This window comes from Pleurodeles waltl, chromosome 6, assembly GCF_031143425.1.
Source record: "Pleurodeles waltl isolate 20211129_DDA chromosome 6, aPleWal1.hap1.20221129, whole genome shotgun sequence".
NCBI classification, from domain to species: domain Eukaryota; kingdom Metazoa; phylum Chordata; class Amphibia; order Caudata; family Salamandridae; genus Pleurodeles; species Pleurodeles waltl.
In genome coordinates this window covers 450,269,364-450,296,641 of record NC_090445.1, presented here as the reverse complement: position 1 = coordinate 450,296,641, position 27,278 = coordinate 450,269,364, and the positions used below count along the sequence as shown (strand labels likewise).

Here is a 27,278-nt window from a genome sequence, read left to right as displayed (position 1 = left end):
CCACATTTTAATGTGATGGGATGCTGTCCTCTTGGGATACATCATGGAAGTGTCTTTCCTAAATAAGGCGCAAGTCGCCGAAATGCACGTAGAAATTGAGTTTTGAAGCCACAGATGTTATAGTAAAAAACAAATTTGAAATCCTAGAAGCCACAGATGTTACAGTAAAGACCTGGATCATAATGAAGTCACATATGAAGTTGGAATTGTTTTCGATGACACTGTCAAGAAAATTAGTTTAACCACAAGAAGTCATAAGGAATATTAAGGGAAGAAATACACATTGATAACAGCTATATGTTTGTAGTTATAATTATAAAACTGATGTATTCCAAATCTTGATTCAGTTTCTTGCAGGTTAAATGAAATTGTATATGGTAGATTCTGACAAGTTTTTATGTGGTTAGGTTGATAATTTATAAACGTATTTTGAGGTACTTTTGTATTGCGATTGTGGCATGGCATTGTAGAGCATGATATTGTATTTTGCAGGCCTTTGAGAATAAGGTTTTTTGAATAGAGGTTTGATATAAAGTTTTGATACCATTATATGATTATTATACACAGCATTATGAGAAATAAAGAATAATTGAGGAAGACGCATCATATTGTCTGAGCCATGACTACATGCATAACATTGAAAATAATAAGTTAAATGCGGTTGCCTGTGTTTTTTTTTTCTTGTATACTTTGTTGTTCCCCCCCCCCGCACCAGGAACCATTATGCATTTCGGGGGGGGGGGTCTTTATACCGTATGGAGTCTTTCTATCACCAGATTTTGTAATGTAATGTAGTGCAGTTTGGACGTGAATGTCCCTGCATGGTATAAATGTGAATACTCTTGTCCTAGTTGACTAGATGCAGAAATTGGATCCCGATCTTTTTTCTGTTCCAGCCATCCTGCTAATCTAGCACAGTCCGGACGTGCCCATGGTAATGCCAATGTGAAAAACTTGGTGCCTTACGACACATCTTTTTTATCTGAGTAATGGAACATAGCACCACTGCTACAGTCACTTTTTGTGTTTCAGTATTTCAGACACCTCTTGGTGTCTCATTGTTGACATAGACACAACAGGCCTTTTTGTAGAGTGTGTGTTCGCCCCGAATGTCTCTTGAATCTTCTTCATATAATGAATGTCAGCTGTTACCCAACTCAATCATTTTCCTTTTATCAACATGAGAAGGAGGAAAGGTTAAGTGTATCTGTCACAATATGAACCTGTGACCATGGTGTCAAGCATAGAACGCTGGAGTGGGCACTTTATTCCACTGAGCCACAGAAACCAGCTGTTATGTTACGGATGTATTGTAACCCTGAGTTTCATTGTTTTATTATGTAACAAATAACTTGTGTATTATGCAGCACTCCCTGGAGGAGGTGTTGTCATTTTTCAGCTCTGTAAACAGCAAGTGTTCAATAGTGAACTCAGTGATACTTTTTTTATCAATCACAGAAGAAGGAAAAGTTGAAATATCACTGCTGAAAATCCCGCAGGTTGCACACGCATCACTGTAGTAGCCCAATAGTGGTAGTTACACATATCTGATGATCATCTGCATTGATTAGAAAGACAGATGGAATTTGATGCCAGAATGCAACATGTCATGCTTTGTGGTATGAATGTTGGCAAAGCTCAATAGCCCTTATTATGAATATCCCACATTGAGATGCAGTAATTATTGCAAAAATCCGATACCTTGGACATCAGAATTTAAAAATGATTGTATTATTATTTTGTGTGTGTGGCTACTCACCTGAAGAAATTATGACAACCTTTAACAGGAGGAACTTTAAAAATCACTAAATTAACCTTAGCTCAACCCTATGGTAGCTATGGCACAGACCAGACCGGCTTAACTTAGGGAAACGTGTAAAGTATTTATGCTATGCCAAAACAGTAATAAAGTCAGGACGTAAAACAAAAAAAATCCCAAACCAAATAAAAAAATAGAATACAAATCATAAAGCCGCACCAAAATGATAAAAAAAATCCAATATGGGGGAACAAGGGATATGATTTTTAAAAAGTTTTAGGTAGAAATAGCACCAAAAAACATAAAGTGTCACTGATGAATATTGTAGAACAGACGAAAGATGCAATTTGAGGCTGATTGCAATGGAGTGCGGGTCGATAAACTAATTAAGTTTGTCCTAGTCAAAGATTTTACCTTCTGACTTAGTCCTCTTAGTCGCAACCCACTATATGAGTTTACTTCTCAGGGGAGACATTTAGAGGCTCACAAGGTGTCGGGCAGAGGCTAAGGGCAGGTCCACTCTAGGTCACTGCCACTGGCCAGCTGGGAACTTCCTGGACAAGACCTCTTGTAGCTTTTTTCCTACTTGTAGCCACTCAGGATCAGGATTTCGTTCCAAGACCCGAGGCTACCATTATGCATTTAACTCTTTTAATGCCACTCCTGAGGCACCTTTAAAGACCATCAAACATTATAATATAAACAGTCTAGAATCTGAACACCATGAAATATAAAGAGTCCCTTCTCAGAACTCTCTTGCTTTTTTAAAACCAAACCGTCCTAAAATTTGTTTAGCTAGTGTGGAGGACAGTCTGGAATTTACTGTACATTTTCATTGCTGTGATCACCTTCAGCCTCTGATTTTGCATGTTGTATTAAACTTTTTAGAGGGCAGTGTCTATAAGTTAATTGTTATACTTAATTGGCAATGTTATTGCATGCAATCTTACAGGATAGTCTTGCAGCTCGTTTTGGTCTATCTGGCTATGACCATCTCAGACCAGAGTGTGATTCAGTTTTGGTAGATGTGCAGTCAGCAGTGTGAGAGTGGCTGTTTTAATATGGTGTGAGTTTTGGAATGATTGAGACCAAAGAGTGTACTTAATTGCTTATATATTTCCTCTGTTAGTATGGGTCCCATTTCCCAAGAAATGTATGTATAGTAGGCAACTGACAATAGCAAGTACTGTTGGATGAACGTTTGTCAGATTTTGCCGAATAAAGCAGGAAGAAGAGTGAGGACCCAATTTCAAATTCAGTGCAAATTTGGGTGCTAATTGTGCACCCGCTAATGACTGTTAGCACAGAGGGTGGAAAAGTTGCCAAAATGGTGGAAAAAGCCACCGGTATATGTTTTTACAGTCAGGGCTGCATAAGCTGACTATTAATGCTGTGTGGCCGTTCCCACTCCCTGATTTGCAACAGCGGTGACCTTGTGAAACGCTAGAAAGCAAACCCACAGAGGGAGATTTGCAACTGAACTGTAAAACCCTTTGTTGGATACTTACAAGAGTTTGATCTTGAACTAGGAATAGAGCACCAATTGTAATCTGTGCATCTGTGAACTAGTGAATGAAAAACATAATAAGTGGGAAAGTATAAGAATGTTAATGGTATGCCAGAAAGCGAGCACAGCAGACTTTGAATAATAAGTGAGCCTTAGAGAGTGAATGTGAAAAAAAAGTGTGTACAGGCGTACTATCAAAGATACACATGCATCTAAGGCGGAGTCAGACCATGGATATGGCTTCTCCAAGGCAATGTTTGTGGGGAAAGGAAGCAGCTTAGAAGTATCATAACACATGCACAAAAGACTCAGCCTACAGTCTTGAGGTGACTACATACAAAGTCCAGGGCAAGAGACAAACTGCAATGCATGGAGTCAGCAGCTTGATGATTCTAGACATAGTGCTCCTTGGATCTACTGTTGGACTGTCGGCATACGCCATGTACTGCCGAATATTAGTAGCGGCCCACCATTAGACAAAATTAAAGCGCAACATTTTATTTTTGCTAATCATATTTTTGTTTGATATTTGTATATATTTCGGTTAACAAAAAGTTGTTTCTCTGCACTGTTCTCTGGGCATAGTAACTTTAAAGTATGCAGACATTATGCTTCACTTATTTTGTGACATGGTGCCTACTGATCATATTCTCTGGCATAGTGGTAGTCATTATATGCCCTGTCGTAGCTTGTATGATGGATTATATTTATCTTGATATTAACTGTGGCCTAATTTCCCAGACACACAATACTTTTCCTGTGCCATAGTCTTGGTCTCCCATGCACCCGAGCAGGATCTGGTGCTCTACAAATAGATAACCAAAGATTACCTAAAGGAATTTCTTGCATCAAAGAAATATTTTGAAGAAATAAATTATTTCAGGAATCCTCACAATCTAAATTGTTTTAAAACTATTTTTGCCTGGAAATTTGGAACAATATTAAAACATGAAACAGATGTTTCCTCACAATCCCACCTAGAAGATGGAGCACATTTTTTCGTATAGTAAATCCAGTTGTGTATTAATTGCCACAAAGCCCGAACAACTGTGCACAGAGACACTGTATTCCCACACACCAACAAAAATAACTGTAGGGTACTTTGCACGTTAGTTGACTTACCTGTGGAGTCCACTTCTTTGTCCTCAGTAAGAAAGGGAGCAGGTCACTTTTTCAGGGGTCATCTTCGGCCACAAACAGCAGGTCCAGTCCTCTTTTGATTGTCCACAGGTCCAGAAAGTGTTAAGTGGGTGCCTGGAAATGCCACATTTATGCCTGGCACAAGCTAGTGGGTAGGAATGACTCCTGGGCACGCCCTAACCAGTGGGGTAAATGTTTCAGGGGCCAACCCTACCCATTTTTGTAGAAATACCAGTCTGCCTTACTGTAAATAGGCCCAAAATGCCTTGTGTCAGGGCAATTTCAAGATGGCAAAAATCTTCAGCCACACTAAACCCGGGCTCTTAGGGAGAGTGGGATGTGGGGGTGTCTATCAGTAATCCTAGTGACCTCCGACATCTAAAAGTAAAGCCTAGTTTGGAGTAGGTACTGTACCCTCAGCACCGCAAAGTGACAGTTAGCTTTACAAATGCAAAAGAAAACTTACCTTACTGTCTCAATCTGCCAGCTAAATCATCTTCGCCAGCTTCTCACTGAAAATCACCTTGCCTATGAATTGTGGGCAGACAGGGATGCTTTCTGTGAGGCATGTTTATTACTTTTTGTGCTGGTAATACTGCTGTCTTTACCTTAGAGAATGCCTCTAGAGCTACTGACCACATGTAATCATCTGTTTTTTCACGGTCGCCAGTAAAGTTTCTCAATCTGAATCATAATCATATCTCTGACCAGAGGTATTTTAAATTCAACAGCCTACCCTGTCTATGCAGCACCAATTAAGGACTTGATAGCAAACTGTACTGACATTCTGTAGTCATTCAATTCTGACAGAGCAGTGACTTTCAGGGTTCCAGCAGTGTGCGGTGACAAGCTGGTTGGAAGAAAGTCCAATTTCAGAATGTCTGCAACTCCATCTTTGCAGTCCTTGAGTGGATGCTATTTGGTAGGGAAGAAACAAAATGGAAGATTGTCTGCTCTGTTCCCTGCATCCACATTCAGGGCATGTGGAAACAAGCTGTACAAGAACAAACTAAGTGTCACGAGGCATTCAGCTGTCTAAAACTGCTGTCCGACATTGATGGCTGTTCGCCATCCACAAACCTTACGTTCTGATGTATACTGGATGTCACCTCCTTCAGGATTTCACTTTTGATATGCTCACCAATGTTTACAATTGGAACATCAGCCACGGTGAGATCCTCAGGAGAGATCTCCGTATTGGCGTTTAGATGACCAGTAGGCTGATCCTGTGTCTCATACTCAACTCTCCTTGCCAGGAAACTTAACAAATATGAACACAAGCTGCTCCTGTAACGTTTGTCCTATCTGTTGGTACACCACAGTTACATGATCAGATTTCCCTCTGCTCCCTCTAGTGATTGGAACAGTTGAACGACATTGGGAGGCCTCCTTCACTAGAACTGCTTTCAATTATACATGAGCTTGCTGAGCCCGCGGGCCCCTATGATGGCCTGTCAGTTTGAGTGAGGATCAGTAGAACGATCCATCCATATTCTGGCCATTGTCGAGTGCATTAAATCCTCTAACAAGAGTTACATTTTCCTTCCATGTGTCTTGATGAAACAGCTGCTTGAGAAGACCGGCTCAAACACAAGTTCAGCGAATCTGGCAAATGAAGATTGTAGCGCATATCAGGCCATCATCTCATAATTAGCTCAGACCTATGTTAAACCTTGTCATCTGACCTAGAATTATGATTTTACCCACCTTTCTATGAAGAAAATGAGAAAATAGTGTAGGAAAGCTCAGAACAGATTAAGATAGAGCTGACCTGAGAGGACAACATACTCCATACGTATATCATTTGTCAGAGTAGACTACATTGCAGCCTTTTTCTTCTCTGCCATCTCACAAGTGTACTGTGCAGTGACATTCCATGTAGCCCTCCATACAGCATGTAGTTGGTATTCACTTACTGTTGGTGATAACTGAACTCCTTTTATTTTTTATTTTTTTTTATTTTTTATCATAAGCAGTTATCACACCTCTTTCCCTCTGTGTGGAAATCACATCGCTTTCCCTCTCTACATAAAAAATAATTTCCCTCTGTCCTTCTCTCATACCCATTTTCTGGTCTCACGTGTTAGTTGATTACTACACCCTTTTTCCTCGTAGATCATGTGTATGGTTTCCAGTTTTCAATCAAAATCAATTACAGCTGATAAAACACAACTAAAGGACATGTTTGGATCGGAATCCCATCACACAGCTATGGGTTACTTGGCTCAATTGTGGGGGTTGAGGTCTTTTGCTCCAGAAGTCCCGGGCCTGACCTACTAATGCTCCTGAGCAACTGAGACCAGAATCCCTTCAGCACTTGACTCTCAGTAATAGCATGGTCAAGCAGTTCAAGGCTTCTCGGGGTGGTTGGGACTCTTAACTCAACATATGCACAGCAGCAGCAATAAATGATTGTTGAGTCAAATACTTACTTTTATGAAAAAAGGAGTGTTTATATACAACCACAAAGTTGAATATGACCGTCACAAAAAATACACACAGTCTCCTGAGGTCAGGGCTTTAATGTTTCATAGGCAGGTCAGTGAGCTCCACTTCCATCTAGTTAGCAGAAGTGGTTATTCCCCATTCACTATAGGTGACATTCAAGTCAAACCCCACAAGTAGTCTGAGTCTCAGGAGTCCCACTCCTACCCTGTATTAAAGTCTAAAGTGTCCCAGCGCCAAAGTGCTATCTGGCAGGCAAGTTCTCAGAGCAACCAGAGTCTTCGAGCTTGCCCCTACTGCAGGTGCTGAAGCTGCAGCAGCTCTTCGAGTCCATTCACACGCAGTCCCGCAGCGGATGGCTGAGCCTTCAGTGCTCCTCAATGGCTCAGTAAGTCCTTCGGTTCTTCCCACGGGTAGTGAGTGGGGGGTGGTGATGATCCTGGTCCTTAGTCACAGTTCAAGACTGCTAGGATCAGCACGGCGGCCTCTCTCCTCCGTTGACTGTGTCAACCAGACCTCAGTTCTCGCTTGATCCCAGTGGCCCCCTCCAGCACAGGGGGTCACCGTTATTCCTCTGCACACAGGTTATTGGCCTGATCCGCACAGCAGCACTATTCTCGGCAGCCCCAACTGTCGTACTGGGTTGCTGACTTGATAACCGCACACAGGCTACGGTCCGATCGGTGCAGCAAAAATCACGCCTCCCTTCAAGGTGCCCTCTCTTTGGCATACCTTAGTCACCAACATTTCCTTGCACACTGGCAACAACCCAATTGGTGCAGCACCCGTCTCCTCACACCTCGCTATGGGGGTGAGCTCACCTGGATTCCATCACTTGACCTTACTCCCTTCAAGGCTTTCCTCTTCCTCGCAGGGTACAATGGTCTTGACAAGCAGGCAGCTGCTAATGCTTCAGGCACCAGGGCAGGTGTTGTGTATTCCCTTGGTGATATCCCTTCACCTAGCTGAGAGACTAGCAGACCTTTGCTCCCAATATTTGTCACTAGCAGAAATCGTGCCGTGCTTTTCCTCCTCGCACAGCCGACTGGCTGCTTGACAGTTGACAATTTTTGGTGTCTCAACTTCTCCTTCTTATAGTCCATATACAGACACCAAATGTGATTTAGAGTCTGAGTCTTTAAAGGTTATGTTGGGGATCTGCTTCCCTTTGAAGAGCTCTCTCCTCTGCCATCTTTTCCTCTTGAAAGCTGTCTTTTCCAGCAGGAGTGACTCCAAAGCTGATGGCCCCACAGCACAGGCCATGGGAGTGACTAGAGGTTTACACTTGGATGTCAGCCATAGTGATATGTATATCCAGAGGTTACCACACAGCCTCAGCCCTACTCTTTGATTTTCTTATCAGCCCCAGGTCCTTTCTGAGATGTGTCCATGCCCCTTCCCAGAGACCTCTATCTGAATCAGGCAGCATCCTTTGAAATGTACTCAAGAGCCAGGCTCTCTCTTTCTCCAATCTGTCCCACCCAGCTTACAGGGATGCAACACACAAATCTGCTTGGGAGTATTCCTCTATCTCATCTCTTCATGTTTCTCTATGCAGCACTGGATCTCCCACAATGGAACCCAGAGTCTTCCATGTATTGTACCCTTCACAGACACACATACACCGAGCACATGCATATAGCATACACACAATGCACAGCTCTACATCCTTCATGTACTGCACCATTCCCAGGCACACCCATACCCAGCACATTCATATAGCATAACTGTACAGCACAGCAGTACATCTTTTATGTATTGTTACAGTCACAGGCACATATACACCCAGCATATAGCTTACACGCTCTGTATTGCATTATCCTTGTAGTGTACCAATCAACGGCACATCTACACCCAGCACATGTAGACCACACATGCATTGTCCAGCACCATACACCAAACTGATGTAGACCAAGCAAGATTTAAGCACACCCACAGCACCTGAACATTTCAAATGAGTGAGTCTGTATGCCCCACTCCAGTGACACAGGGTAAAAAAGGACCTCTTCAGTGCTACTGGTCACTACACCATATGATGCCACCAACATGCTGCTTAACTCCTGGTAAAAAGGCAGCAGCCTTTCACCACTAAGAGGGTAACGCTCTGGGCACCCCTCCTGGTCCAAAATTACTGCAAGCCGTGAGACAGGCCTGTGTCATGGCACACACATATGGTCAGTGTTTGCCCATGACAACAAAAATCAGCACTAGGCGTTCCAACATCAGTACAGTTGGGGCACTCAGAGCACGGATGCACGTCCTTCACAGTTTGTTTTACAGTGTAGACTGGAAAACACAGGATTTTCTTTAACCTTTACATACCTGATGACAATCAGTATAAATGCTGCCATAACCTCAAAGAACTTTTTAGTGTTGGGTGCTTATGCTATGGCCCACTCAGGCTATGGTAGGCTACGTGATCTGCCCTTGTGACAATCCACAAGGTCTCAGGACACCCAGGAACTACTTCCACCCCTATTTGTTAAGTAGATTCACCTCATATGGCTTTAGCTCACTGTTAACAGCATGTTGCTGTGAAGTGGCCAGCAGATTTGCAGCTGTCTCAGGTCAGGACATATGCCACCTGCTGGATGCCTCTCAGTTAAGGACATATGCCACCTCCAGGATGCCATTATTCTTTTTTTATTCATTCATTATTGACCACAGTGATGCACAATAAAGAAAGAAGTATATACTATAAGAATCATGACTGCTTGTAGCATGTACGCAGCATACATTCAATGTGCACAACCCATTATTCATAGAAAAGTTAACAAAAGCAATATTATCTCCACTTCCCCCACCCCAGCACCAGAGATTTGTAACGTAATCAAAGTCTGCGGTAAATCATTGAGCGTCACTGAACACATTTATATTGTGGATTACTTCATAAACCAAATATTATTAAACAGCCATTAGGGTGGTAGAATATCAGATGTACATTCTAAGGCCAGTATGTTGTTGTACTGTGCTTCAGACGGAGAGCCCTTATTATGTAATGTATTGTCCTATGCATCTAACAGAGAGCCCTTATGTCTCCAGCGTAGGGCTATTAGCTTGGTCAGCTACGCTCGTTACTGATTGGATCCCTCTACTCACAATAGGGTCAGTCTTGGCTTTCCAATGCATTGTTTTGGTTTCGCCACATTCAAAAGGAGGAGGGAGGCCCCCGTAGTGGTCTTAAAAGCATGTGCATATGAGCTGCATCCCTTAAACAAAATGATCAGGGGCCAAAGTATGAACATGTTCGTTATGTATGTGCAGTCACAGATGTTTATGTCCTCGAGTCTGGCAAAACTGTGCTGCTTTTAGCACATGCATTAATTCAGAAAATCTGTGAGTTGGTGTATTCACTTTAGATTGTACAGCTTAGAAATGTGAAGAGGCAACTACTGCTCCATGTTTTCTAGTATGTGCAGTATCAGCTAATTGCAGTGCAGTTTCAGCAAAAACAGGTGTACCGGCCTGTTCTGAGTCTGTGCACTGATGTAGGATGTATTCATACTACTGCCCGAGGATCACAAAGTTCATCTTTCATCCCTGCTGCCTCAGTGTTGAAATGAAGCTTGAGTGAGAAAACACTATGACTTCAATTAATGGAAACATACTGCACTGTGCTCCCTCTTTCCTGCAAAATGGAAAATGCCCTAGAACAGTACACGCTGCACTGAACACAAAGGTAAAGTGCCTTGTGCAGTTATCATGCATGCCTGGCAGGTAGGACCTGGCTTGGCAGTTCGGGCTGGACTGTTCCCAAGAGGAACAGGGTCAAGACTGATTTGCATATGGCTGGGTCCAAACTGGAGTGGCATGGTGAGCAAAAGAACGATGGATTAAACCCAGTTCTGTGACTGGGGGTGAGTGTTTGCATTGTTCAACACTCCGTCCATCAACCTTTTGTGTTGCTAAAGTGTCCCAGCACTGCCTTCAAGTAAGCAAAGACCCACCAGCCAGAGTGTTAAAAAAAACAATGCTTAGAGTTCTTTGTGCTGGCTTTCAAATGAACACAAAATCTACAGACGCTACCCAACAATGTACAATACACTTAATTCACAGTGTGAACTGCACATGCAAATGACTCTAGACTTCTTGCAGTTTGTGAAGTTTATCACATCAGTGCTGTTTCAACAGCACAGTTTGTTGTTACCAAATTCCCTATAGCTAACGGTAGAGACAGTAATATGCTAGCAGGTTCCTACCCTATGAGCAGGAACAGCAAGAATAGGCCTTGATCAAACAGTAAAATTAATTTATTAGCCCAGCATTTTTCAGTATGTTGAGGCATAGAACAGGACCGTGTGAAATAACCTAGTAGTAGCACAACCCCTTTTATTTACATCTCCTGTCCGAGTAGAAAATCCTTAGTCATCAGATCTTTGTAGTTTTAATGAAATGCAAACATATCTCCATTTATGCGCATACTGGACATGAGATGGACTGAAATTCTGGGAAGAGGTATCGGAGTACTGACAATTTAGACTGGCAGGGAAGTGAGCTAATGAAAGAACACATTTAAGACGTGAAGGAGTGAGTTAGAAGAAGGAAGAAGTAGGAATAATATACAAAAGGAATGACAGAGAGAAAGAAGGAAATAAAAGGGCATTTCATTCGAAGTACTGAAAAGACCGTCATCTCCGCTATTTTGTTTGGATCAAAAAGAATAAACATGTATAAGCACTGTTTTTTTATTTATTTTACATTATACAGATTTTCAAAACCTTCAGAAAACCCTGAAAAACCCCGCTGGAATTCACAACAAATAAAAGCTGAAACCAGGAAAGCCTATTCACCTTGTGTACTTTCTCTAGGTGATTGACATCGTGAAGCACACCATCAGTGACGACAGAGTGAAAATCACTATTGCGAGTGCCTTTGACCCTCTTCCTGTCAGTCCCTATGACGAGAAGTCCTTTGGATATCAAATTGTGGGGCGAACTATTCGTGATGTATTTTCTGAGATCACCTTCGCTCCAGGTAAGTTCTGACACATTTCATATATCATTTTGCTCACAATAAATTGCCACTTCTGACTTATGATACAGCATTGTACTTCTTGTTAAAAAGAACGGAGATGAAAAGATTGGAAATCTTTGCTATAAAAGTTACTTATCAAAGGACAAAGTTTCAACACTGTCAACAGCAAAACAGAGCACCAAAATGCTGCAGCAGGTGGCTCCTGCCCACATGGGTCAACTGTCAGTCCTTCTTCTACAGTTGTTAGATCCAAGATTACATGCTATTTCAAGAGCCTTCTCCCCCTATATTCCTAAAACCGTGCATGAACAATTGACCTTGACTTAAAACATTTGATTGTTCCGTCTCCTCTTTCCTGACGAATGACCCTCTTCATACCCATCCTCTGCATGCCTTACTCTCTCGAAGTGTAACCTACTCTAGTGCATGACTGTCTCACTCTTGATTGTTGTATTTTTACAAACATCCCACACCTTACCCACTAGATCATAAACTTTTCTTCCTTGAAAACATACCCCTGCTTTCTAACAATAAGTAACCTCCTCTGTCGAATCTATGCATTCCAACAGAGATTTGCATGAACTCACCCTAATCACAGCTAACACCTATAAACTTAATCTACCACAAAGAAATCTTAGTAAATGCATACAGAAAACAGTACTAATCGTATTAACAATAAACAAGAACCACCGGATTAACCATCTAACCCTGGAATTTTGGAGTAGCGTGCTACCGGCCATAATGTGCTTTAACGCAACATTAGGGGAAGTAAGCACTACATAAATGTGATTACAGTACAGTACAGTAAAGGGAGTCCCTCTGAAGGGGACCTGCAAAGAGGCACCAAATAGAAGATAAACAAGCAGTAGAACCTTTTTCTTACACAAAACAAATTGCAATCTTGAAAGTGCACAATGCAAGGCAAAGAAGGCAAACAAACTCTGCATACTTTGCAGGAGAGTCTCTTTATAGCAGAGTTCACCACGTGGCCCCCACAGTCACCACCCTTAGAATACTGGAATCTGAGAACACAACACTTTCTGATGCTCAAAGGTAAAAACTGGATGTCAAAAAAGACTACGTTTACACTATCCTAAAGTGGAGCTTATTTGAGTGTCAGTTTAATTAGACACAAGTTGACATATCATGTCTCTTTACAGACTCCATCAAACATTAAAAACATTGTGTTGTATACTGGTTTATGCTTTGATTGTGGCGATCCCTATGTTAACACAGTGTGGTTTCCTCCCACTTATATTCTAGAGAAACCACACTTTTCTGGCCTGTGGCATTCACGCAACCATCACCAAAACAATATAGGCGCCATTCTAGCTTACGGTTATGATATGTTGAAAGCCTATCAAACATGGGGCCACGCTCCATATAACTTTGAACCAGGAACAATAATGTTCATTACTGCAAAGAAACATACTTTGGAGATCTTAGGAGGCTGGGCTGCTGAACAGTCCTAGATAGAGTAAAATTAAAATTATTACACAAAAGAGCACATATCAGTGCACAAATAAATCCTGCAGTGTCATACATGCATATCCACAGTTGTCCATTTCATGCAATTCAGATGAAGAACACTTTAGCCTTGGATTTTCAGAACATCTCTCTAGAACTGACAGATTGGAACAAACTGCCCTGTAAATTCTTGAAATGTGTGCTCAGAACTGTAAAAATACCAATAGTATACTTATAGTCCTTTGCATGTCTTGTCATTACACTTTGTTCCCAGAGTGGGGTGTGGGAGGGTAAGATGAGTAGGGTGCATGTGCTGGGTGAGGAGTGGCGAAGGTCATGTAAATGAGGATGTGTGAGGGATACATGGGGAGGAAGTGAGGTTGTAGAGAGGTGAGTAAAGGTAAGGAGGAGTCAGTGAAATGTGGTTGGAAGTGAGATTAAGACAAGGTTATAGTTTGTTGGGTGAGGTGATTTGGGTTAAGTTGATGGTTAGGTTGAAGGTGAGGTTCTGGTGAACTGTGTAAATGTAGCACAGACGTATTGCACAAACAGGGTCTATATCATAATATTATTAACCACAGGGTCAGCAGACAGTCCTTGGACCACTGCAAGAGAAGGGACACATCACTACCATGTCATGAGTTTGGTGAAGTGATTCTCTGCTTTGTTTATTTTTTTGCCTTGCCATGATGTTGATGTATGTACTTAAGCTCCAGACTCTTTCAGGTAGTTATAGTTGAGCCTAGGTGACAGCACCAGGAACAGGGTCACCTAACCAATCCTCTTTCCTTCCTAGATGCTGCTGTGTGACTCTGTATTACACGAACAGAATCAAAAAATGGCTGTGCCTACGCGAAATGCACAAAATCCACCAGTGGCCATCTTAAAATAGTGCCGCAGCTCGAGCGGGCTACACCATGCTTATTAAATAGGAGCACATTGTTTAAAACTGTGTACGAAAATCAGACTAATGTGACCAACTCCTCTGTGGAGAAGAGCAAGCTGGCTTAACTGTAAAATATTGTACATTTTGGCTGCCATGTACTATGTTTTCTGTGGTTTTCATACCTTCTCAAAATATTTATTTCGAATCTGTATTAGATTTGTGCTGGTGTTTGCCGGTATTGGGCACGAGCATTCATTTTTAACAACCTAGAATTATTTTCCATCACTAGACGTTGACCCTACGCAATAGACAGTGTTAGAAATGGGGTCTCTAGTTGGCAGAGTTATACACCCTAGTCCAAACAAGGACCACAGTCCTAGTCAGGGCAAGTCACAACACAATCCAAATTATCCTGGGCTCTCCCTCTGGTAGCTTGGCGCTGAGCAGTCAGGCTTAACTTAGAAGACAATATGTAAAGTATTTGTGCAAAAAATCATACAGTAACACAGTGAAAATACCACAAAATACCCACACATGTTTAGAAAAATAGCTAATATTTATTTGAATAAAATAAGATCAAAACGACAAAGATCCAATAAGCACAAGTTGAAATATCCCTTTTAAAAGGATTAAAAGAGTCTCAATCCTTAGAAATCAACAGTTGTTTCTTTGTTACACATAGTACCCGAGATGCGTAAAAAGTAACGACGTACTGCGACCGCAGAGGAGGAGATGTGTGAAAAAATGTGTTGTCGGATTTTCCGGCATGGCACAGATGATGCGTCGTTTCTTTTCATGCTGCAGGGGGTTGCATTGTTTTTCAGGCATCCAGTCTTGGTTCCTCACTGCGATGTGGGGATATTTTGACGCCCAGAGACGATACGTTGAAAATCCTTGACATGCTGGTACAAGGAGCAGGCGCTGCATCCATCCGGTAGGTGATGCATCAAATTTTCCATCGCACGGCAGGCGTTGCACTGAATTCTCTGTCTGGAAGTCGGTGCTCCGTCGTTCCGGTCAGCAGTGCAGCGATTTCCCTGCCGCAGTGCCAGCTTTGCGTTGATTTCTGCAGGCGTTGCAGCGAATTCCGATGCACAAGGAGTTTCTTTGAAGAGGTGAAGTCTTTGTTGTCCCTTATACTTCAGAAAAAGGAGTCAAGCTCAATCCAAGCCCTTGGAGAGCACTTCTGGGGGAAGGCAGCATCCTTCCAGCAGAGTAAGAGACCATTAGGAGAGCAGGGCAACAAGCAGGGCAGCAGTCCTTCTCAGCAAAGCAGTCCAGAAGTGTCTGATTGGTGGGGTCAGAGACCTAGTTTATATACCCAAAAATGCCTTTGAAGAGGGGGAAACTTCAAAGAGTGGTTTTGAAGTGCACAAGTTCCCCTTTCAGCCTAGTCCTGTCTGCCAGGATCCCTGTGAGGGGGTTATCAGTCCTTTGTGTGAGGGCAGGCCACTGACCTTTAAAATGTAAGGGAGCCCTCCACCCTTCCTGCCCAGGGAGACCCATTCATTATTCAGATGAATGCAGATGCAGCGGAGTGCCCTGTGTTTATGGCTGTCTGGGTGGAATGCACAAGGGGAGCTGTCAACCGGCACTTACAAGAGGTGGATTGGAGACAGGCTGTAAGGCACAGATGGCAGTAAGCACAGAGAAATGCCCACTTTCTAAAAGTGGCATTCCTAAAATAGTAATGTCAAATCCAACTTTACCAATAATCAGGATTTTCTGTTACCATTCTGGCAGTACCAAACATGACAGTGCCACTCCTTCCCGATCAGAATCTACGACTCAAAGGTATATGAGGGCAGTTACAATGCTAGCAAGCCTCACAGTAGTGGAAAACGAATTTGAGTGTTTCACTACCAGGACATGTAAGGCACATAAGTCCAGATCCTGCCTTTTAACTGCATAGAATCCTGCCCTATGGGTTACCTAGGGCCTACCTTAGGGGTGATTCATATGTAGAAAAAGAGGAGTTTAAGGCTTGCAGGTCATTTTAAATGCCGTGTCGAAGTGGCAGTGAGACTGCACACAGAGACCTTGCAATGTCAGGCCTGAGACATGTTTAAAGGGCTACTGATGTGGGTGGCACAATCAGTGCTGCAGGCCCACTAGTAGCATTTAATTTACAGGCCCAGGGCACATGTAGTTCACTTTACTAGGGACTTACAAGTAAATGAAATATACCAATTGGGCATGTGCCAATGTTACCATGTTTTTAGGGAGAGAGCACATGCACTCTAGCACTGGTTACCAGTGGTAAAGTGTCCAGAGTTCTAAAGCCAGAAAAAATGAGGTCAGAAAAAGAAGAGGAGGAAGGCAAATGTTTGAGGTGACCCTTCAGAGAGGCCAATTTCCCAAAGACAAAGGACAATAGTGTCAAACAAATGGTTGAAAAACACAAGTGAGATAATGGTATTGGAAGTGTAGAATGGTCAGAGAAAAAGGCATGAGATAGAATCAAGAGAACATAAACTTGGTAGTCAAAAAACCCTGGCAACCAGAGGCGGGCTTCTGTGACAAATCTGTGCCCCCTGCAAGTAGGTGTTTTTTCTAATGTATCATTGTCTGGAAAGTTGATGTGCCTCTGTTGTCACCTTCTGATCATGTGGCAAAGATTATACTTCTTGCAAGCTTGCCATCGTAGCACTGTTCCATCTCTCTTTGTGGCAACCTTTTAGCCACACAGACTTCAAAATGTGCTTTGGCAGAACAGGGCTTCTCTATGGATCACAGTACTAACCATCTACTGACTTGTGTGAGCTGTGCTTTTATGTTCTAGTGGGCCCTTAGAAGACCGAGACAGCATACCTGCAAACCTTTGAATAATTTTCACCATGTTATTCTATGGGGAGAAGTGGCAGGGACATGGATTGTGGGGTGTTTGCGTCACTGCCTAAACAGTCACACCTGCCCATCTCCCCAGTGATAAACAACCCATCTGAGATCACCTCCCATCCCCTGAGAGGTTTTGCTTGAAGCCCAGCTGTGCAGAGCGTTCACACCTGATCTGGAGACCTATTATGTGCAAGGGTTTCCACCTTACTGTGTGATAGTGTCTTCTCCCTTGGTGTCTGTATGATGAGTTAACCAAAAAAAAAAAGAAGGGTGTCACACGGATATTCTGCCTAAGTTGACAGGGATGCAGAAGGGGCAACACCCCACAGTTCTGATTTAGATCCTCAGATTAAACTTGTGTGATGGAATAAATGTAGGAGGTGTGGGATGAAAGCAGCAGGATGCAGGTGGAAACAACCGGGGAGCAGTGGGGCCACAGGGGGGATGAGGAAGCAAACAAGAAATGGGTAGCAAAAGACAAATTGTTTCACGGTCTATCATTTTGTTTCAGTGAGTTCATTAAACGTCCAGTTAGACTTATGATTGTTTATATTGCTAAGCTATTGTTTTACTTCATTCTTCCAAAACTCAACTGGCTGAGTTTACTTTTTAAATTCGTTCTTACAGAAGTCAACAAGCAAACGCATATTTCACGACTACATATAATCACATATTTTGCTTTAGCAAGGCCTGATTCTATTTGCATATGGCTGGGTCCAAACTAGATTGGTGTGGCAAGCAAAGTAACAATGGATTAAACCCAGATCTGTGATTGTGGGTGAGTGTTTGAAAAGTTTCAAACCTCCGCCCATAATTTTATTTTGTGGTGTTGCATTGTGCGCCCTAAAACCAGTCTCAGGGTGCTTGTTTCTTCTCCAGGGAAGACTTTGCTGGACAGTTTGGCTGGACTATTCCCATGGGAAGCAGGGTCAAGACTGACTCCCATATGGCTGGGTCCAAACTGGGGTGACGTGGCAAACAAAATAACAATGCATTAAGCCCAGATCTGTGACTGGGGTGAGTGTTTGAAAAGTTTCAACACTCCTTCCATCATTTGTATATTGTGGTGTTGCTTTCTCAAACCAGCACATAAACAGTGAGACATACTGCTGCGTAGGTTCTCATTATCCTAATGAGACTACTGGATGTGGGCAGCAGAATCACCTGAATTGTGGGGTACTAAGTAGAATCCCACACCATGTGAAACCTGTCGGCCTAATCCGGGATTTCCAGCCAACTAGCAGTGCCTCATCTCCAGCTGGGAATAGGGATGTTTGTGGCAACCGGGCGCATGACGGAGAGGGCTCATCAGGGAAATCGTGGTCAATCAGACCTCATCCTTTTCTCCCAGTTACATTAGTCTCACACAGGCAAAGACAAACAGAAGCAGAGTATAGTTCAATAAGGTTTATTGAAGTAACTGCATCCTAGATAAAATGGCGTGTATTGCAATAACTAGGATGATAAAACACGCTAGAAGCAAAATTGTGACAAGAAGAGTGAAACACAAAAACAGTCCCACCATGCTGTCACAGGAATGATATATATGTATATATATATATGTTCGTTGGCATGTGTAGCTGCCGATACACATGCTGTGCTGTGCACTGTTCCTGCCATCTAGTGTTGGTCTCGGAGTGTTACAAGTTGTTTTTCTTCGAAGAAGTCTTTTCAAGTCACGGGACCGAGTGACTCCTCCCTTTCGGCTCCATTGCGCATGGGCGTCGACTCCATCTTAGATTGTTTTCTTTCCGCCATCGGGTTCGGACGTGTTCCTCCTCGCTCCGTAATTCGAATCGGGAAAACGTAGAAAATCATTGAAATTCGTCGGTATTGTTTGCGTTTGGGACCGGTTTAGTATCATCACATCGGCACCGACAACAAGACCGCTTCGGCGGCCCTTCGGGGCTTCCGCACTTAACCAAGGCCTGGTCGGCCCGACCACACCCGTCGTCAAAGACTCATGGACCGGACCCCCTTCCGTTTCTGTCCGAAGTGTCACGCCAAGTATCCTTGTACAGACCAGCATCGGGTCTGTAACCTGTGTTTATCACCCAAACACAGAGAGGATACTTGTGAGGCCTGCAGAGCGTTTCGATCCAAGAAGACCTTAAGAGATCGACGTGCAAGACGGTTACAGATGGCGTCTAAGCCGACACAACATCTCGACTTCGAGGAAGAAGAAATAAGAATATCCATTCAGGGTTCGGACTCGGATGATTCCGACGGTGATCGACCATCGACGGCGGCGCAAAACGTGAGTACTCCTGCCCCATCCCACACCCAGGGTCAGATTTAAAAACAAAAGGCCTCGGGGATGCCACTGCCGGAAGGCCATGGCTCGACCCACAGAAAAGACAGTGACCAAGTAGTATCGGCACCGAAAAAGGCCAAAATATTGCCGAAGACTTGCAACTCGGGACGAGAAACCGGCACAGAAAAGAGTCGACATCAAGTGGTTGAGTCGAGCAAACCTCAAAAAAGCCAATTGGAAACGAGACCGACAAGTTCCATCGGGGTTTCGGTACCGAAAAAAAACGGCTTTGGAGCCAAAAAAGACTTCCTACACGGAAGAGCAGGGGCTCTCTCTACAGCTCAAAGAAAGGCACAGATTCGAGCAGGAACTGGATTTGGAAGAGCTGGACCAAACTCAGCAAAGACTACAAATCCAGAAAGGCACAGGGAAAATACAAACCATCCCTCCGCTTAAATTCAAAAGTAAACTGACTTTTCATGAGACTGAGATGCAACCAAAAGCCAAGGTGTTTAGAGAATAATCACCACCCCCCCATTTCTCACCACAGACGTCCCCACTTCAATCACCGCAATTGTCACCAGTGGGTACACCAATGGCACAGTCACCCACACATACTGGGATGACACAGGACAATGCGGACCCATGGGATCTATACGACCCACCAGTTTCGGACAACAGTCCAGAGTGATATCCAACAAAACCTTCACCGCCAGAGGACAGCACATCCTATACGCAGGTACTGGCCAGAGCAGCAACATTTCACAATGTAACAATGCACTCAGAACCAGTGGAGGATGACTTCCTCTTTAACACTCTGGCATCCACACATGCATCGTACCAAAACCTGCCAATGTTACCGGGCATGCTTAAACATGCACAACAGGTTTTCCAAGAACCAGTAAAAGACAGAGCCATCACGCCAAGGGTTGAGAAAAAATATAAACCGCCCCCGTCAGACCCTGTGTTTATTACTCAACAGCTCCCACCGGACTCAGTGGTTGTGGGGGCTGCAAGAAAACGGGCAAATTCAGTCATCAGGGGATGCGCCACTACCTGATAAGGAAAGTCGGAAATTCGACGCAGCGGGGAAAAGAGTGGCATCGCAAGCGGCCAATCAGTGGCGTATTGCCAACTCACAAGCCCTCCTTGCACCGCTACAACAGAGCACATTGGGACGAGATGCAAGACTTTATCCAACATCTACCCAGAGAGCATCAAAAATGTGCCCAACAAGTGGTGAAAGAAGGACAGGCCATATCAAACAACCAGATCCGCTCTGCACTAGACTCTGCTGATACAGTGGCATTGACTGTCAATGCAGCAGTAACAATTAGAAGGCATGCATGGCTGCGAAGTTCTGGGTTTAAACCAGAGATACAGCAGGCGGTATTGAATATGCCGTTTAATCAACATCAGCTATTCGGGCCGGAGGTGGACACCGCAATAGAAAAAATGAAAAAGGACACTGACACGGCCAAAGCCATGGGCGCGCTCTACTCCTCTCAATACAGGGGAACATTTAGGAAACCACAGTTTAGGGGAGGGTTTAGACAGCAACCCTCAGAACCATCCACCTCCCAAACAAAACCCACTTACCAGTCTCAGTACCAGAGAGGGGGTTTTGTGGGTCCTACAGAGGACAGTTCCCAAGAGGAAGAGGGAAATTTCAGCCTGCCAAGCAAGCCTTTAGTAGCAAGCAGTGACTTCAGTGTCACACTTCCCCAACACATATCACCGGTGGGGGGGGGAGATTAACAAAATACCACAACAATTGGGCACACATTACCACGGACACATGGGTTCTATCAATTATCCAACATGGTTACTGCATAGAGTTCACAAGATTCCCTCCAGATGTTCCCCCAAGAACGCACAAAATGTCAATACAACACTTGGACCTATTACAAATAAAGGTCCAAGCACTACTAGCAAAAGAAGCCATAGAACTAGTACCTTCTCACCAGAAAGGAACAGAGGTTTACTCCCTGTATTTCCTTATCCCAAAGAAAGACAAAACGTTAAGACCTATTTTAGATCTCAGAACGCTAAATCTCTTCATCAAATCAGATCATTTCCACTTGGTAACACTACAGGACGTAGTCCCCTTACTAAAACAAGGGGAATACATGGCAATGCTGGATCTAAAAGATAAGTATTTTCACATACCTATCCATCCATCTCGCAGGAAATACCTCAGGTTTGTAATACAAGGCAAACATTACCAATTCAAAGTGTTGCCATTCGGAATAACAACGGCCCCCAGGGTATTTACAAAATGCCTAGCTGTAGTAGCAGCTCATATAAGGAGACCTCACATGCACATATTCCCGTATCTAGACGATTGGCTAATAAAAGCCAACACTCAACAACAATGTCAAATTCACACGCAATATGTAATAGATACTCTACACAAACTAGGGTTTTCTATAAATGACCAAAAATCACATTTACAACCATCTCAAATACAGCAATACTTGGGAGCAACACTCAACACACAAAGAGCAATTGCCACTCCAAGTCCACAAAGAGTTCAATCATTTCAAAATATAATATCAAGCATGCAGCCAAACCAACAATACACGGTCAGGTTTGTGATGAAACTACTAGGCATGATGTCCTCATGCATAGCTATTGTCCCAAACGCAAGGCTGCACATGCAGCCCTTACAACAGTGCCTAGCAACACAATGGACGCAGGCACAGGGTCAACTGCAAGATCTAGTGTTGATAGACAGCCAAACACACTCTTTGCTTCAATGGTGGAACCCTGTAAATTTAAACAAAGGGCGGCCTTTTCAAGACCCAGTGCCTCACGCCATTATCACAACAGACGCCTCCATGATTGTGTGGGGCACACACCACAACAATCACAGCATACAAGGTCAGTGGGACAGTCAACAAAAACAACTTCACATAAATCACTTAGAACTGCTAGCAGTCTTTGTAGCACTAAAAGCCTTTCAGCCCCTTCTAGCCCACAAACACATTCTTGTCAAAACAGACAATATGACAACAATGTATTATCTAAACAAACGGGGGGGGGGGAAACACTAGTCACAGCTGTGTCTCCTAGCACAAAAAAATTGGCATTGGGCAATACACAACAACAGTTGCCTAATAGCACAATATATACCATGCATTCACGATCAGTTAGCCGACAATCTCAGTTGAGATCACCAGCAAACTCACGAGTGGGAAATACATCCCCAGATTCTACAAGATCACTTCTACCGCTGGGGGACACCAAACATAGATCTGTTTGCAACAAAAGAAAACGCAAAATGCCAAAACTTTGCGTCCAGATACCCACACCCTCAGTCCAAGGGCAATGCTCTATGGATCAGTTGGCCAGGGATATTTGCTTACGCTTTTCCCCCTCTCCCGCTCATTCCTTTTCTGGTCAACAAACTGAGTCAAAACAAACTCAAACTAATACTCATCGCACCAACGTGGGCTCGCCAACCGTGGTACACCACACTGTTGGACTTCTCGGTAGTACCCCACATCAAACTACCAAACAGACCAGATCTGTTAACACAACACAAACAACAGATCAGACACCTGAACCCAGCATCGCTCAATCTAGCAATCTGGCTCCTGAAGTCTTAGAATTCAGATATCTAAACCTTTCAAATAAGTGTATGGAGGTCATTAAACAAGCAAGAAAACCCATAACAAGGCATTGTTATGCTAATAAATGGAAAAGGTTTGTTTTCTACTGCCAGGCTAATCAAATTACGCCGCTAGACGCCTCCATACAGGACATTGTAAGTTATTTACTACACTTACAAAAATCAAATCTAACTTTTTCTTCCATTAAAATCAATCTCACTGAAATATCTGCTTATCTGCAGATTAAACACACTAAATTGCTTTTTAGAATCCCAGTTATTAAAGCCTTTATGGAAGGACTAAAAAGAATCATACCCCCAAGGACACCACCAGTACCTTCGTGGAATCTTAATATTGTACTAACACGACTCATGGGTCCACCATTTGAACCCCTTCATTCTTGTCCAATCCAATTCTTGCCTTGGAAAGTAGCCTTTCTAATAGCCATCACTTCACTACGAAGAGTTAGCGAAATACAGGTGTTTACTATCCAAGAACCCTTTATACAAATACATAAACATAAAGTGGTTCTCCGTACAAATCCACAATGTTTACCAAAAGTCATATCACCGTTTCATCTAAACCAAACTGTTGAACTCCCAGTCTTCTTTCCACAACCAGACTCGGTAGCAGAAAGGGCACTGCATACATTCGACATAAAAAGAGCGCTAATGTATTACATTGACGGAACAAAACAATTTCGTAAAACAAAACAATTGTTCGTAGCTTTCCAAAAACCCCATGCAGGTAACCCTATATCCAAACAGGGCATAGCCAGATGGATAGTCAAATGCATTCAGACCTGTTACCTTAAAGCTAAAAGAGAATTACCCATTACACCAAGGGCACACTCCACTAGAAAGAAAGGTGCCACAATGGCTTTTCTTGGTAATATACCAATGACAGAAATTTGTAAGGCCGCCACCTGGTCTACACCCCATACATTTACTAAGCATTACTGTGTAGATGTGTTAGCAACACAACAAGCCACAGTAGGACAGGCTGTATTAAGAACATTATTTCAGACAACTTCAACTCCTACAGGCTGACCACCGCTTTTGGGAGGATTACTGCTTTGTAGTCTATGCACAGCATGTGTATCTGCAGCTACATATGCCATCGAACGGAAAATGTCACTTACCCAGTGTACATCTGTTCGTGGCATGTTGCGCTGCAGATTCACATGCGCCCTCCCACCTCCCCTGGAGCCTGTAGCCGTTTTAGTTGCATGTAAATTGTAAATATGTAAATAAATATTAATTTACTACACATTATGTACATACATATGTACTACATTGCATGGGCACCTCTAGTATCCTTACTTTACCAACTCATACCTCACCCTATGCGGGAAAACAATCTAAGATGGAGTCGACGCCCATGCGCAATGGAGCCGAAAGGGAGGAGTCACTCAGTCCTGTGACTCGAAAATACTTCTTAGAAGAAAAACAACTTGTAACACTCCAAGCCCAACACTAGATGGCAGGAACGGTGCACAGCACAGCATGTGAATCTGCAGCGCAACATGCCACAAACAGATGTACACTGCGTAAGTGACATTTTCCATATGTATGTTCGATGGCATGTGTAGCTGCAGATACACATGCTATGCATAGCTCTTCCGACATCTAGTGCTGGGCTAGGAGTGTTACAAGTTGTTTTCCTTCAAAGAAGTCTTTTCGGAGTCACAGGATCGAGTGACTCCTCCTCTCGGTTTCAGTGCGCATGGGCTTCAACTCCATTGTTAGATTGTTTTCTTTCCGCGGTCAGGTTCGGACGTGTTTCCTCTCGCTCCGAGATTTCGATTCAGAAAACCTCAGAAAACGTTCTTATTCATCGGTATTGTTTCAATCACGTTTCCCATCTAGCATCAAACCGGTAGTACCGTTGGAACCTTCATTTCACCCTTCGGGGCGCATGCTCCCAACTCTGGCCTGTACAGGCCTACCGCGTGGGAAGCCACATGGATCGGACTCTATTCTGATTCTGCCCTCGGTGCCACGCGAAGTACCCCTATACAGACCAATACTTGGTTTGTAATGTTGTGCCTTTCTCCAGACCATCGGGAGGAAGATTGTGAGGCCTGTCGATCATTTCAAGCAAAGAAGACCCTGAAAGATCGCAGAGCCCGAAGACTCGAAATGGTGTCGAAAAGCAGTGAAAAACAGCTTGACGTCATGGAGGAAGAGCAGGCTCAGACAGCAGTCTCCATCGGAGACACACACACTCCGAACAGGAATTGGAAGACGACAGACCCATCACAGCTGGCCAGCATGTGAGTAGGTCTGCCCCTACACCCCGGCAGCAAAAACATTCAAAGGCCATGGGTACACCACTGCCGGAAGGCCGTGGTTCGGCCTGAGAAAAGACTGCTGGCGACCGTCCTTCGAGGTCGGCGCTGAAAAAAGCCACTCCGCTGGCCACCTCGGAGTCGAGCAAATCCGTTAAAAGCACCACTTCAAACTCCAGTAAAAGACCCCATTCCTCAGAGTTGAAAATTCGGAAATATGCTTTGAAGCCGACACCTTAAACTACTTTTTCGGGACCGAAAAAGATACACACCTCGGAGCCGAAAAAAACCTCATATACAGAGGAACAGGGACTTTCCAAAAAATTAGAACAGGCTGCAAAGTCAATCATGGAATCTCATAAGAGTTCTGAAGAAGAGCCTGAGATTGAACAAATATTACAGGTTATGGATGAGAGACAGTCCAGAATCCATATTCATAAGGAGACCGGAAGAATCATCACTGCACCTCCTTTAAAAAACAAAAGAAACTGGCTTCCCAAGAGGAACTAGACTCTCTGCAACCACCAGCGAAAGTGCAAAAAACAAAAGGAGAAGCCACTACCTCTCCATACTTCTCCTCCTCAATCTCCACAGCTGTCTTTCTCTCCTCAGAATAGCGCACCACCACTGCCTTCTCCAACACATTCTTTATACTCACATGGAGATACAGCAGACCCATGGGACCCCTATGACCCTGATCCCATTCCCGACAATGATCCAGACATTTATCCATCAAACCCCTCTCCTCCAGAAGACACCACTGTATACACGCAAGTAATATCTAGGGCAGCAGCTTATTATGGAGTAACCATGCATTCTGAGCCATTAGAAGAATACTTTTTATTTTTATACAGGGTCTTCTTCTAATTCCAGGTACCAGTGTCTCCCAATGTTACCAGGAATGGTTAAACATGCAGACCACATTTTTAATGAACCTGTCAATGCTAGGATCATCACCCCTAGAACTGATAAAGTATAAGCCTGCCCCTACTGACCCAGATTACATCACTTATCAGGTCCCTCCAGACTCAGTAGTAGTCAGTGCGGCAAGAAAAAGGGCAAACATCCAGTCATGGGGAGACGCACCGCCTCCTGATAAGGAGAGTAGAAAATTTGATGCAGCTGGGAAAAGGGTTGGCACACAAGCAGCAAATCAGTAGAGAATTGCAAGTTCTCAGGCACTTCTAACCAAGTATGACAGGGCCCACTGGGGCGAAATGCATGATACTATACAGCTTCTCCCAAAGGAGCATCAAAAAAATAGCACAACAAGTGGTGGAAGAGGGACAAGCTGTCAGCAATAATCAAATAAGATCTGCCCTCGATGATACAGATACAGCTGCAATGAGTGTAAATTCTGCCATCACAATTGGCAAACATGCATGGCTGCGCTCCTCTGGTTTTAAACCACAAATTCAACAGGCAGTACTTAATATGCCTTTTGACAAGAAGCACCTCTTTGGCCCAGAAGTAGACACCATTATTGAGAAACTGAGGAAGGACTCAGATACTGCGAAAGCAATGGGCGCTTTATACACCACCCCATATAGAGGCTCCTTTCGCAGACCACATTTTAGAGGAGGTTTTAAGCCACATTACTCAGATGCTTCCACCTCCCAAACAAAGCAGGGACAACAAACCCACTATCAGAGGTTGGTTTAGAGGATCCTATAGAGGTCAATATTTCAGGAACAGAGGTAAATTCCAAACCTCTAAACAGACCACAACACAACCTAAACAGTGACTTCCTTCCCTCCCATCCACTCCACACATCTCCTGTGGGGGGAGACTACAGCGATTCCACTCTCATTGGCAAAATATCACCACAGACAATTGGGTATTATCAATTATCTGCAATGGCTATTGCCTAGAATTAATCTCCACCCCTCCGAACATTCCACCATGATATCACAAATTGTCCCCAGAACACACTATTCTGTTGCAACAAGAGGTACAATCTCCACTATTAAAACAAGCAATAGAATTAGTTTCACATTCTCAACAAGGAACAGGAACATACTCACTATACTTCCTGATTCCCAAAAAAGATGGCACCCTCAGGCCCATTTTGGACCTCAGGCTCCTCAATCTATACATCCTGTCA

The 27,278-nt window shown here is 43.5% G+C and overlaps 1 protein-coding gene across 2 annotated transcripts in view; it reads left to right on the top strand.

Moving 5' to 3' along the window:
- The window catches only part of PM20D1 (peptidase M20 domain containing 1), a 90,906-nt gene that overhangs the window by 36,627 nt on the left and 27,001 nt on the right, over nucleotides 1-27,278 (top strand). For both annotated transcript variants that reach the window (XM_069238571.1, XM_069238572.1), the window contains one exon: nucleotides 11,660-11,825. In XM_069238571.1, coding sequence (XP_069094672.1) covers nucleotides 11,660-11,825 — 166 coding nt within the window. The remainder of the gene's footprint in view (nucleotides 1-11,659; nucleotides 11,826-27,278) is intronic.